This window comes from Coenobita brevimanus, chromosome 45 (genome assembly GCF_032717465.1).
Source record: "Coenobita brevimanus isolate Jiangsu-jjx chromosome 45, ASM3271746v2, whole genome shotgun sequence".
Classification (NCBI taxonomy): domain Eukaryota; kingdom Metazoa; phylum Arthropoda; class Malacostraca; order Decapoda; family Coenobitidae; genus Coenobita; species Coenobita brevimanus.
The window spans coordinates 1,425,568-1,440,929 of NC_136998.1; the positions used below are offsets into that span (position 1 = coordinate 1,425,568).

General features: G+C 39.5%; 1 protein-coding gene across 1 annotated transcript in view; it reads left to right on the plus strand.

Moving 5' to 3' along the window:
• Positions 1-13,917: 13,917 nt before the first annotated feature.
• LOC145398384 (dipeptidase 2-like) overlaps positions 13,918-15,362 on the plus strand; it is a 94,932-nt gene continuing 93,487 nt past the window's right edge. The window contains exon 1 of the mRNA XM_080271261.1: positions 13,918-14,030. Coding sequence (XP_080127387.1) covers positions 13,918-14,030 — 113 coding nt within the window. The remainder of the gene's footprint in view (positions 14,031-15,362) is intronic.

The window sequence follows — 15,362 nt, forward strand, 5'->3', positions numbered from 1 at the left end:
TTTCACGGGCACTCCAGCTGGATCATCGTATACTAAATGTCAAGCCGCACTGCCTCATGTGCCTACGGGTAGTGCCCCACCTAAAGTGAGTAGACACTGTCTCGGCAGATTAGAGACCAGGGCATTAACCTGAATGCCTGGAAGATATACAGATATAAGAATTTTCTCAGAAGATTAAAAGCATTATACTTTAATGATGGAATTAAAAATATCAGTTGAGTTATTGTAGGTCTAAGTGGGGTTCAATGAAAAGAAGAAAAAACAATTAAGTGCAAAAACAGCAACAACCTTCTTACTACAGAGGAAGGCAAAATGAAAGAGTTTGTGTTGTGGGATTTCCTGTTAACAGAATTCTTGCAGAGAATATCGTTAAATTCAACAGTGTATCTGAAAGACAGCATGGACTGCAATTAGACTAGGCAAAAGATACACATTGAAAGTAATACAAGTATATGCACCGAATTCTTAAAGCTCAAATGAATAAATAGAAACATTCAGTGACATCTCCCTGATTATGGAAGAAGAAGAGACCACATATACTTTTGCCTCTGGGAGACTTCAGTGCAAAAGTTCCCAAACTGAAAAATGGAGAAAAATGAATAGGAAAAATAGGAGTTTGAGAAAGGTATGATAGAGGTGATATGGTGATAAATTTTGCTGAAATGTACAACATGAGAATAATGAACACATAAGAACACGAAGAAAATGGATCTGCAGAAGCCTAGATGGAGAAACAAATAATGAAATCGACATCATTATAGCAGATAAGAATAACACGATCATAAACATCACAGATATCAATAAAATAATTTTAGAAAATATCCATAGAATGGTGTTTTGCACAGCCATATTTAGTTTCAGAAGTGAAAGAAAAAAGCTAATTAAAAATAAATATATATGCCTAATAAAAGCAAGAGAAAACAAAGCAGCGTTTCAGTTAGAAATAATAAACACATTTCAGACTCTAATTTATGCCCAGTGTGGCATTGACAAGATGAATGATAGACGAACAAAAATGCCATGAGAATCAGCAAAGATAGTAGGGAAAGCTAATAAAACCATGGCCAACAAGTATTCGAAAAAAAGGCGCGAGCTCATGAAAAATTAAAAAAAGATGAAAGTAAAAACGAAGAAAGATGATATAGAAAAAAGAAAGAAAGAAGTTTACAAAAAGAACGCCAGAGAGAAGACAAATGAAAGAGAAACATGGATCAGCCCAAAAATACCATCAAAAAGGGAAGAAATCTGAAACTGGTCCGAAATAAAAGGTTACTAGAAAAACAAGAAATTATATCACAGAAATATAAAAACGGTGGTCATTAAATGGAGAGATAGGTTGGTCATGAAAGTCGAAGAATTTTACGAAGAACGGCATTCATCAAAGATAATAGTATCAATAGCTAACTTTTTAGTTGATACAATGAGATACCAGAGAAAAAAACTGAAGAAGTAAACATTCCTCTTGAAAGTATGAAAAGAAGGAGGGCCCCTGGAGAAGATGGAAAAGTAGCAGATATACTGTCAGATGTAGAAGTAGAAGTACAAAACAGGCTCGCCCACTTATCTTCTCAGTGTGTAAAGAAGAAGAAAGTTCCCTAAACATGATGTAATGCATTAATTATTTTACTTGACACGAAAGGCAACTCAAAAGATCTTAGTAACTATCACCCCAACAGCTTATTACCAGCTATTTACATAGTCTTCATTACAGTCCTTACGAACAGAATAACAACAAAACTGGAAGAAATCCAGCCTCGTGGAAAAGCAGGAGTGCAAAGAGGGTATTCGACTACTGATCATCTACACATAATGAATCAGCGAATTGAGAAAACAACAGAATATGATAAACCACTGTGCTTAGGTTTTGTCTGTTATGGAAAGGCTGTCGACTTAGTAGAGCATTTGGCAATTATAAATTCATTGTGGTAGGAAGTAAGTAAAAACACTGTAAAACTGCTCCAAAACAGATGTAAAGAGGGACCTCCTGAAGTTTAATTACATAAACACTCGGAAATAACTAAGAGTATGGTGTGCGTCAGGAGAATATAATTTCACCAAAATTCTTTACGGCATGCCCAGGAGGTATTTTCAGAAACCTAGGCTGGGAAAACAAAATGGTAAACATCGATGGAGAAAACCTAAACCATTTAAAATTTGAAGATGACATTCTCCTACTCATTGGAAAAAAATTGTGAAATGACCTAAACACAAAAAGTCTCAAAACGGGACAAAAGATGAACCGGAGTAAAACTAATGTTTAATCCAAATACACCAAAGAGTGTAATTAGAATAAGCGAAGAAATTCTTGAAAAATTCGAGAACTGCAATTACTTTGGGCAAATGCTAAAACTAACGAAAGACCATGACTGCAATATAAAAAGACGCATTACAATTGGATGGAGAGGTTTTGGTAAACATAGAGACATAATGAAAAGTAGCTTCTCAGTATGTATGAATCAAAAAGTATACAATGAATGTACAGTATAATCCCAGCTATGGCGTATGGTTGTGAGACCTGGAAACCGACAAAATCGATGGACAGTCAACTAATTCGTTCTAAAAGAGCAATCCACAGGCCAGTTTTGGGAATATCTTTAAGAGACAGGAAAAGATCACTGTATGAGAGAGCAGACAAAAGTCAAAGAGTAGAACAATAAATTGTCACTGAAAGACAAAAACGGTGAAGTAATGAAATGCATAGATAGAATAATGATGATGATGATGATGATAATAATAATAATAATAATAATAATAATAATAATAGAGGAAAATGAAGATGAAGACGAAGACGAAGACGAGGAAGAAGACGAAGAAGAAGAAAATAAGAAAAAGAAGAATAAAAATAAGAATGATAATAACAACAACAACAATAATAATAATAATAATAATAATAATAATAATCTGGTATTTTGTGTACAAGAAACACCAGTTCTTTCACTGGGAATTCACTAGCGCTCAACACACATATATATTCCCTTTTACAGTTACAAGAACTATGACATCTCTCGTATACAATACAAACTTCATCGGTAAAAAAAAAAAAATAAGGAAAGTGGCAATAATTAAACCCTATAATCATCCGTCACACTATCTCTCTAAATCGTAGCAATTTGAAAAGAGAAAGGCTTTTAGATGCCTCTGAAAGGAATCAGCTGAAGAAAATTGTCTCATGGACAATGGCAATCTGTCATATAACCTTGGGGCCCTATATACAAAAGAACGATCAGAAAAAGATTACTGGTGAATGGCTACAGGCTCGTCAAGACGCACAGAATCATCTTCACTAAGTAACATCGTAGCTGGGCGTGTTGATGGGAATTTTGACAGTTCAGCAAGATACTTCGGTTCATTAAACTTAAAAGCCTTGAATGTAATCAGACACAGTTTAAATTCAGTTCTAGACACTACTGGTAACCAATGCAACTCATTAGGAAAGAGTAGTTGAGGTTCTCGGGGGAAGACCAAAGATAGGCCGTGCTGCCCTGTTCAACACAGACTGAACTTTTGTTAGTATATTATTTGAAAGGCCAATCCACAGTGAATTACAATAATCGACACGAGAGAAGATCACTGTATGGACCAGTGTTATGAGGCAATATCTGTTCAGGAATTTTCTCGCAGAGTACAGATTTCTGAAATGTAAGTTACGCCTTCTGACTACTTGACTAATATGTTCTTTGTAATTTAACTATGGATTTAAATAAACCTCCAGATTTCGAACAGAACTTTCTGGATGAAATTGTGACACACCATGTTCAAAGTCAGGGCATTGTCAGCGTCGTCACCCCTTCTGTATCCTCGGATGATGAGAATATCAGTTTTACCATCATCCAGCTTAAGTTTCCTCCCCGCCAAACAAATATTAAGATCAGACTTAAAAGAGTCAAGCTTTGTCTTGGTATCGTTAATATCTGACACCTTAACATAGACCTGAGTGTTATCAGCATAATAATGATAGGATACATCGTGAGGATCCAGTAAAGACGATAAACTACTTGTGTAGATTGTAAACAGAATTGGACCCAAAACTGACCCTTGAGGGACTCCAAACAAAAAGGAAGCAGAATCTGAGCTAGCATAATTAACAACTACTATCTGAGATCTGTCTGACAAATACAGCTTAAGGAGCAAGAGAACACTGTCACGAACGCCATAAAAGTACAAACTATTCAACAATAGTTTATGATCTACTGTGTCAAAAGCTGCACACAGATCCAACATAACTAAGGGAGAGGACATCCCACTACAGGTGTTTGCCACTAAGTTACTATGAATCCTAGTTAATGCAGTTTCAGTTGGATGGTATTTTTTGTATGCTGACTGAACAACGATAGCAACTCTCTTATGTTCCAGAAGTGGTACAAGTTGATCAAGTATAGCCCATTCAGTAATCTGATAAGAGAAACAGGTTAGAGACGGAACGATAATGTCATGTTCTCGACGTCAAGGCTGTTTTTTTTGAGTGAGGACTTAAGCAAGGCACATTTCTCATACTGCACAAAATTTCTTTCTAAGAAGCAACTATTATGTTGCAGATATATTTTGCTGCATGCTCGTACACATCAGGCAGTTGTGGCACTGTACACGGATCGGATGGGCGAAATGTTTTAAGTTCTCTGATGTAACATATGACTTTTAACATCCAGCGGATGAAATGTTGAAAGCAAACGACCACCTATGAGCTGTGATTGAGAATCAACTGAGTACACATCACAAGATGAAATGTCGTGTAAATCATTTCATATGCGAGATATCATAGTTGTTAAAAATGATGCAAAAGCAGAAGTCTACTGGATATTGGGTACAGAAGTCGGTTTAGCAATTACCTTCCTCCGACCAATCAAGCTGTTCACAACTGCAGCGAGTTACTATTCACAACTGCAGCCTTTTTTTTTTTTTTCTTAATCACCACCACACGAATCAACTTTGTTTTGATATTATCTTGCCTTTTGGGCTTTTACAGGGTGAACAAATGCTGTTCTCGCAGAAACATGACACAAACGAGTTAACTAGGTCCTTTGCAAGCACCATCACGTTCTGCCTTTCAACGTTGTCTACACGAGAAGCTAATAGATGGACCATACCACGGAGAATTTTCTCGTACAGTGATTGTTATTATTACCTCAGGACAATAATGGTCAAAAATTGACCGAAGCTCATAGTTATATATATCAACCAAATCATCAGAAGAAAGATTTCAAGAATCAATGCAGTTTAAACGCTGATCAGTTTCAAGACACATCGAATGGTGGTCAACGTTCATGTAATTTCTGATCTTGAAGTTATTATAGGAAGGGGACTTCGGGATATCAAAACTAAAAGTGATCAGAGATGTGGGGGGGGGTCAACTGAGTCAACCTCCACATCAGATATGCGACTGCAACCAACAGGGGACAAGAACCAGTGAAGGACATGTCCCGAGACGTGAGTTGGATCACTCACATGACTGAAATAAATATTCTGGTTGACCAACTAAAGGAATTCAGAAGAAAATGGTTTTGACTGTAGACCGTCAACCCAGTAATTGAAAATTGCCACAAACAAGAAGTCCTCCAGAGATCAGAGAAAGTACTTCGAGAAACTGCCCAAACTCCTCCATAAAACCTTGATCTGTGTCTGGATGAGCAGGTCAAGAAACAGTTGCAATTCTAATGGTTTTCTAATGGAAATTTAATATTTCTATATACTAATGAAGATGGGGTCAGATCAGAGGTGGGCAAGCGGTACTTTTAAAGTACCGGCGGAAATGATAGCGGTACTAATCGAAAATAATACCGGCGGTGGCGATAGCATTACAACTTTTAAAAAGTACCGGCGGTAGCGATATCGGTACTTCCTAGCGGTACCTTTGTATGAAATATTTGAGTCTTCCCTTAACCAAACCTATACAAAAATGTGAATACGAGAATAGTTGGGGCTTAAAGGTTTATATAAAAACTTAAAAATTGTCACTCACCAGTGCACCACTTATACACATATTCCAGATCACAACCTTTCTACTTCTGAATTATTATTCATTTCCCATCAAAAAATACAAGCATTTCGAAGTGATCATCGCTCCGTCCTGCTCGTTATGGTGTAAGGACGTCTTTTCCCATCGAGAAGAGTCGTCCTATCGCAGCACTGGATCGGCGTGTTGAACCTAATGAATACATCCAACGCTGCACACGTGACATGCATATACACACAGACACACGGAGACGAACATACACAAACACAGACATAAACACAAACACATACAAGTACATACATATATACATACACATACGTACATACATACATAGACACACATACGTACAAACACATACATACATACTGTACATTCGTACATACACACACACAGCCATACAAACAGACATTTACAATCACACACACACACACACACACACACACACACACACACACACACACACACACACACACACACACACGCAAATACTAATATCAGACACAGGCACACACATACAAACATACACACATACGGATATACACACACACACACACACACACACACACACACACACACACACACACACACACACACACACACACACACACACACACACACACACACACACACACACACACACACACAAAAGCCCTAGCATTATCGCACACACACACACACACACACACACAAGTACTAATATCAGACACAGGCACACACACACACACACACACACACACACACACACACACACACACACACACACACACACACACACACAAGTACTAATATCAGACACAGGCACACACATACACACACACACACACACACACACACACACACACACAAACACACACACACACACACACACACACATACACACACACAAAAGCCCTAGCATTATCGCGCGCACACACACACACACACACACACACACACACACACAAGTACTAATATCAGACACAGGCACACACATACACGCATACGGATCTACACACACACACACACACACACACACACACACACACACACACACACACACACACACACACACACACACACAAGTACTAATATCAGACACAGGCACACACATACACACATACGGATCTACACACACACACACACACACACACACACACACACACACACACACATACACACACACAAGTACTAATATCAGACACAGGCACACACATACACACATACGGATCTACACACGCACACACACGCGCACACACACACTAACTTGGACAAATATCACCATCTCCATCGTGAATGCTGAGTTGGAATTACAGATTAACATGAGAATGTAATACTAGTCACGAAGAAGTCGTATAGAAAGGATGTAGAGCTGTAGCATTAAGAACTAAGGAAAGAAGGAAGGTAAGGGGAAGGAAGGAAGGAAGGTGGAAGGAAGGAAGGAAGGAAGGAAAGGAAGGAGGGGGAGGAAAGACGAAAGAAAGTAATGAAAGGAAGAACGAAGACATGAAGTAAAAGAGAGAGAGAGAGAGAGAGAAAGAGAGAGAGAGAGAGAAATCTACTAAGACGTATATAGGCAGATAACTAATGAGATCGGTAGAAACACACACACACACACACACACACACACACACACACACACACACACACACACACACACACACGCAAAGCATGTTTCAACTGATTTGTGGTTACGATGCTGTTCAGCAATACATCGGTCATGGGTGGCATCCATCAGAGTTCACTGTCGCTGCCGGACACTGTTTCTAGAAGCTACACATTCCCACCAAGAAGTCTATTCTCTATCTATATACCTAGGCTGCTTCCCCCAAGGAAAGGGAGGTAGCCGAGTCAGGACGACACACTCTCCATTTACTCATCCATTTCAACACATTCATTCACATCTTAGCCCCAAAGGGGAGAACGGACAGATCCTCACCGCACCACACCGCACAAGGGTCAACTGCGCAATGCAATCAGTGACATCCGCAGCAGGGCCCGACAGCAGAGCTGGTTTACCCCTGCCACATCATAACATACCCATCCCCTTACCCGCACCTGACCTGACTAGCTGATCAGACCAAATGCGGGAGAATATCCCCTCAGGGCCGCGTCATCACTTATTTATTCACAATTTCTCTCCATTTATTTCTGTCACGCATAGCCACTCTTCCTTGCTCGACAGACATCCCTCTCGCATCCAGCGCTCTCTTCACACTATCCATCCATCCTATTCGTGGTCTTCCTCTCAGCCTTACACCTCTCACATCAGATCTAGTTATCTTTTTCACCAATCGCTCATTATCCATTCTCTCCATATGCCCAAACCATCGCAACACCCTCTGCTCAACTCTACCAGCCATCTCCTGAACAACTCCAGTTCTCCTTCGCACTTCATCATTTCGCACCTGATCCATACGCGTCACTCCACACATACTCCTCAGACACCTCATCTCCATTACATTCAAACTTTTCCTCTCTGCTACACCCATATTCCATGTTTCAGCCCCATATAATGCAGTCGGTACCACAACACCCTCATACAGCCTTCTCTTTACATCCATTCTAAGCGAACGACATTTAAACACTTTTTTCATTCCTCCCAGCACCTTTCCTACTTCATTTATTCTAAACTTCACTTCTGCATCTATTCTTCCATCCACAGCAACATGTGACCCTAGATATTTAAAACAATCTACCTCCTCAAGCAACTCACCATTCAAAACTATATTCATCCCCCTACCATCTATCAACCTCTTACACTTCATCACTTTACTCTTATTCTCATTTACTTTCAAATTCCTCCTTTCACACACCCTTCCAAACTCCTCTACCAACTGTCTCAATCTCTCCTCTGAATCAGTCACCAGTGCAGTATCATCTGCAAACAGCAGCTGCTTCAGATTCCAATCTCCACCATCAACATTTACCAGACTCAGACCACCTAAAACTCTTGCATTCACCTCCCTTACAACACCATCCATGTAAATATTAAGTACCGACTATAATTATCGCTGTCGTGATGGAAATGGCTAAAAAAGTACCGGCGGTACCAATAGTTGTACTTACCCCCAAAAGTACTGCTGGCATTGATAGCGGTACTAAAAAAGCACCGAAGGTAGTACCTGCGGTACTACCTGATTCTGGGTCAGAGTTTGAGAAAGAAACATTTGCTAGTAATGCCGAGTAGATGAGTGCTACACCTCGTCCTGGATAGCCAGTGGCGGGCCTGGGAATATTTATTAGAATGTGTCTTAGGCAAAGCACTACGAATATTTATATCAGACTCACAGAACCCTATTTCAGTCAAGCACGAGACGTCAAGCTCGTGGTGATTTAGAGCTTCATTAATATAGTCTGTCTTATTACGGATGGAACGAATATTTAAAAGACCCATCCTTAACTGACTCAAAAGGGACGTAGTCAGGTTTTTTTAATAGTCAAATTCGGTATTTTCAATCAATCTGTTTCCCTGAGAAATTGTAATTGTACAGTCTCTACTAGATGTACAGTGGACAGCCGACTGTGGATTCATATTAGCTTCTTGATGTCTTAAGGAAGAGCCGTTGATGCATTACGATAATTTTTGTTTCTACAATCCTTAGCTTTATGGGCTGCAGCACAAAAAACACATTTTGGTTCATCATTATTTCTAGAACACCTCTCAGACGAATGACCAAGAGTTGACAGTGATTGCACTGTGTAATCCAGAATATATTATAAGCACGGCATCTTGTAAGATCCACACAGATACAGCTGCCCTGCTCAACGATGGAGGATCTCACCTCGGGAGACATCTTCAAGATAGCGGTTTTAGTGCCATTTTTAGATCTCATGAAAAGAAGGTTGAGGGTACTGCCACCATCCATGAGCATCCTGATTTTATTGTTCTTCCTCAGAATGTTTGGGATGATGTTAGAGGCGCCGAAGGAAGAGGAAAGGCTCGTCACGGTCATTTTTGGCTGCATTTTCTTTGGCTCTGATAGGCAAAAAGTTCCATCGGAACGAAAATGATCATTCAGTACCCCAACCACTTCACCTTTGGCCTCGGCTGATGGAAACTTCATTACTAGCCCCCCAGCCTTGGTCTTAATCCAACTATCAACCGGTACCGAGTCTAGTACTCTGATGTCTTCTGGTCCCATTTGACTCGTTGGAGCATCAGCACTGCTTTTTGGTTTTACGATCAGTACCTGTTGACTACGGATGGCTTTTTTCTGGTCTTGAGCCCTGATCTTAATCACGCTCCTAGGCAGATCATTCCCATCCCCCACGAGGGACCCCCAAACAGCACTCGCAGATAACTTGGGCTGGTCTTGGGTGACAGCCATGGATGATGAGACTTTGGTCTCTAGTGCCTCCAGTCTGCTTGAAACGTCCTTGATAGCCTGAACAATAGGACCAACTACCTTATCTTCCAGCTTCTTCTTTGTGACTCTCCTTCCTCCACCAGCCAAGACCTCATCTGCAAGTACAACACATCGACTACACAGCCAGCAAAAGCCCAGCCGGTGGCTCTTCTTCATAAAAGGATAATCATTTACATCCGTACTCTGACATGCTAAGTGAACCCACTCACTGCAGCAGGCGCACTTAGTGCTTGTACACTTTTTGCTGCAGACTTACTGCAGCAAGGGCACAGGTGTTGTTGGATCATGAAAAAAAAAAAACAAAAAAAAAACGAAAACAAGACAAAACACCAACAATAATAGCAAAAAGTATATACAATATTACCCAGGATAAACCCGGGTAGAACCGCTCCTGTTTGTGTTACCCTGACGTGGGGGGGAGGGGAAGTTAACCAAAAAACGCAAACAAAAAACAGAAATTAAACAAGCAGGGTGTCTGCGGGGTCACGACGAGCAGGTGGGGTACGACTTGACTACCCTTCTAGGAAAGGTAACCCAAACCGAGGTGCCGCAAGAGTGTTGAAATGGTACTTTATAACTTTCCCAATTTGAGCTTTATGGCAGTAGCAAATACGTCACTTTGGAAAGACGTCATTGGTTACGATACTGCCACGGGTGAAAAGAGCTGAAGAATTTTTCAAAGAACTGTATGCATCAGAGATAATAGTACCAATATCTAACTTTTTAGCTGACACAGTTGAAATACAGTGCCTGAGGTAACACTAGACAAAGTAAACATTTCTCTTATAAGTACGAAAAGAGGGAAGGCCATAGAAGATGAAATAGTAGCAGAGTTGCTGTCGGATGCAGGAGTAGAAGTACAAAAGAGTCTCAACCATTTATTCACTCAGCTCATGAAGAAGGAAAACACACACACACACACACACACACACACACACACACACACACACACACACACACACACACACAATATGTTGTAATGCAATAGTTATTATGCCCTACAAAAAAAAAAAAAAAAAAAAGCTACTCAAGAGATACTAGTCACTAATTTGCTTATTGCTAGTTATTTACAAACTTCAGTAAAGTCTTTACGAGCAAAATAATAACAAACCTGGGAAAAAATATTTCCACGTTAACAGGCAGGATTCTGAAGCAGGTATTCGACTACAAATCGTCTACGCACAATCAATCAGGTTACTGAGAAAGCTACAGAATTTAAGAAACCATTGTGCTTAGATTTTGTTGATTACGAAACGACTCTTGACTTCATGCAGCACACAGCAATAAAAAACTCATTCTGGGAGCAAGGAGTAAATGACAACATCGTAAAATTGCTGGAGAACATAGAGGGAGCTGCAGCTGTTAAATTACATAAAGGAAGACGTACGTCAGGGAGATACAATTTCACCAAAAATATTTACATCATGCCTAGAAATTATTTTCATAAAGGTTGAGTGGGAGAACAAAGAAGTAAAAATAGATGGAAAACTACTCCATTTTAGATATGCAGATGACACTGCCCTAATCCCAGAAACTACAGAGACATTGCAACGAATGTTAAATGTCGTAAATAAAGAATGCCTCAGAGTAGGGCTAAAGGCGCCCAGAGTATAAGAAAAGTAATATTTAATCCAAATACACCACAGAGTGTCATGAGAATCAGCTAAAAAATTATTGAAGAAGTGGAGGAGTACAATTGCTAGGGACTAATCCTAAAACTAACGAAAGGCCATGATAGTGAAATAAGAAGATGCGTTACAATTGGATGGAAAGCTTTCAGTAAACGTAGTGACATCTAGAAAAGAAGCTTGCCAATATGCATGAAACGAAAAGTATATAGCAAATGTATATTCCCAGCTATGACGTACGGTTGTGAGAGTTGGAAACTGATATCATCGGTGGATAATCAACTAATCCTTTCTCAAAAAGGAATGGAAAGTTCAATTTTGGGAATATCTTTAAAAGACGGGAAAGATCATCTTGGGTGAGAGAGCAGACTAAAGGCCAAGACACCAATAGAAGTAACAAAAGACCAGGAATGGAGGTGGGCAAGTAATGTAGCAAGAATAAGGGATAACTGATGAAACAAGAGGCTGGCTGACTGGACCCCAAGAAATTGTAAGCGTACAGAAAAAGGCCAGACAGGAGATGTATTGTGTATACAGTATATATATATTATACACGTAATTATGTAATGTGTGTGTGTGTGTGTGTGTGTGTGTGTGTGTGTGTGTGTGTGTGTGTGTGTGTGTGTGTGTGTGTGTGTGTGTGTGTGTGTGTGTGTGTGTGTGCGCGCGCGCGCGCGCGCGCAAGCAAATATATACCGGCATGTATAATCCTAGGTTCGTATCTGTCTGCTTTGCTGTTCAGTTTCATGTCTGTAGAGTGAAATTTGTGGGGAACGTCACGGACTAACAGTAAGATTTTGTATACATACATACATAATATATATATATATATATATATATATATATATATATATATATATATATATATATATATATATATATATATATATATATATATACTGTATATATATTATATGTATCTACCTATCTATCTATCTATCTATCTATCTATATATATATATATTTATTTATTTATGAGAGAGAGAGAGAGAGAGAGAGAGAGAGAGAGAGAGAGAGAGAGAGAGAGAGAGAGAGAGAGAGGAGAAGAGAGGCTGCAGGGAGTCACTGAAGAAGGGAATGCGCCGTGACGAAAAGCATCTCACTCAGTCCTGTTTATAAATTTAGTTACTTCATGAGGTGAGCCCAGTCACATCTGTCAACTATTCACACATGAATAAAAAATACGTTTTATATGTGCAGAAAATAGGTTGAGTTATTAAAAACATGAGTTGGTTCAGAATTATTACATCTGCTAAGCTGTTTTAGTAAGGAAAGTATGAAGGAATAGCAATGAAATGTCACAAGAGGAAATAAAGAAGAAAAAAAAAATATCGAGGCATAATGAAAGACTGGTATATTTGTTTTAGAAATTATCAAATACAATTATTAATCATCTCTTGCACCTAGACACGCCATGGAGGACCATATTAAGGAAAGGAATAAAAATAATAATGACACGGGATAAGGCAGGGGGAGCCTTATTTATTATTTTTTTTTTTTTTCGTACACGCCGACACCAACAGTTACTTTATTTCTTATCCTCCCCTTCTCTCTCTCTCTCTCTCTCTCTCACACACACACACACACACCTTGAAGAAAATTTAGCTGCTCTCAGGAAAGAAAATGAGTCACCTCTGAAGCCCTGTCACAGCCTCTATGAAGTTCTGACTTTTACATAATGTCATTAGCTCTTGACTCCACTGCCCCAGGGGCACTAGGTCATCAGCCGTCAGCCTGTTTCTTTTGAAGGTAAAGACTGCCAACTCAATATGGTGGAGGTTTGTGAACTTGCAGTTGGTCTAGTTTAAATACAATATTTAGGTATAGAAATATAATGATGCCATTTTGTGGAGCTTTTATATTCTGCTTCTCTTGCACTAAGTATAGTAGCAGCAATAGTAGTAAAAGTAGTACTGTAAGTATAATTCTGGACCTGTGTGTTTCTCCAGCCATAATGTCCCCGGTGGTGGTGTTGGTTGTGGCTGCAGCTACAATGGCGATCTGTTGTGCCAGTCCACTGCCGGTGCGGGTGTCTCCTCAGGCCTCGCACCAGGACCGTCTCAAAGCAGCTCATGCACTGCTGGCACACAGTCCACTTATAGATGGGTCAGTTTACACTTCCGTTACATGTATATTTTTGGTATACTGCACTTATGCATGCATCCATTTTACAAGATAAATATTATAACGCAAATGAGCCTAAGCATGGCAAGTGGGGGAATGTGGTAGGCATAGGAATGCCTACGTTCAGATCTTGGATGCTAAAGTGGAAACTTTGAGTGAAGCATTATTAGTAACCAGAATAAAATCATAAAATGTATGCCAGAACATATTTTTAAAAATACAATTTTCTATTAAACAGCTAATTTTAGTAAAGCTTTTAGTTTTTCTCTTGTACATAAGGATCACTATTGAACTAGCCCAAGTATACACCAGTAATATCATGATGTTAAAACTTAGTAATAACTATAAAGATACTGGCTAGAAAATTCAAATGGTATTTAGAAAAAAAAAATGTTTTATAGTAACAGCATCAGACAATGTAAGAAAAGTTAACAGAGAATGTTGGATGTTGAATAGTCATCTAAGTAGGAATTTACAGTATTTCATCCAGTTATCCTAAGGACATAGATTTGTATTTAATTTGATTAAACCAAAGACTACACCAGTCTTTCTGCCAGGAATATAATGGAGGCTGACTGTCCTTCCAGGAGACCATGTGAAATTTCACATTTTTCACACACATTTATTCACGTCAAACTATTGATTATGCTCGATGAGTTGGTCACATGAGTCTCCCCAAGCCTGACTGAAAACGATGCATCACTCGGTCACCCACTGGTCACCATGGTGTGAGGATGTTGCCATAATTCTCCCAGTTATCACCCTTCACATCCCCCACCCAACTGGGCATCAAGTGGGCCCAGCCAGTCACGTGTCACCTCTTGCCACTTATGACACCACTGACAACTCCAAAGAAAGAAGGTGAAACTGGGGAGAAATAGCGCTAAAACTGGCGCATGTGTGACTGTGCTGAGTGCAAATTCGACCTGTATATGGGAGAGTGCTTCCATTCGTACCACACCTCTGAATGCTTCCAAGCGTCAGAAAAGATGTCAATATATGTAATTATCTTGGTTTACTATGTACAATAATATAGAAATATTTGTATTAGTGAATATGAAGTTAATGGTGAGTCACAGTCCAATGTGCTACACATCAGTGAAAGTGATGCTCTGAGAGTGCTTATGAGCTTACCACACCTCCAAACGCTTTGGGAGATAATGTATATATGGGTAAGTACCCTATTTAGTACCAGGTCAGGAAATAAGTAATTATTATAATGGTGAAAAAGGAGACACTTGAGTGACACTGAAGTGCACTACAGAATAGCAAAGGTAAGAGTGACACTTGTGACAAAATTATGCTGGATTGTTG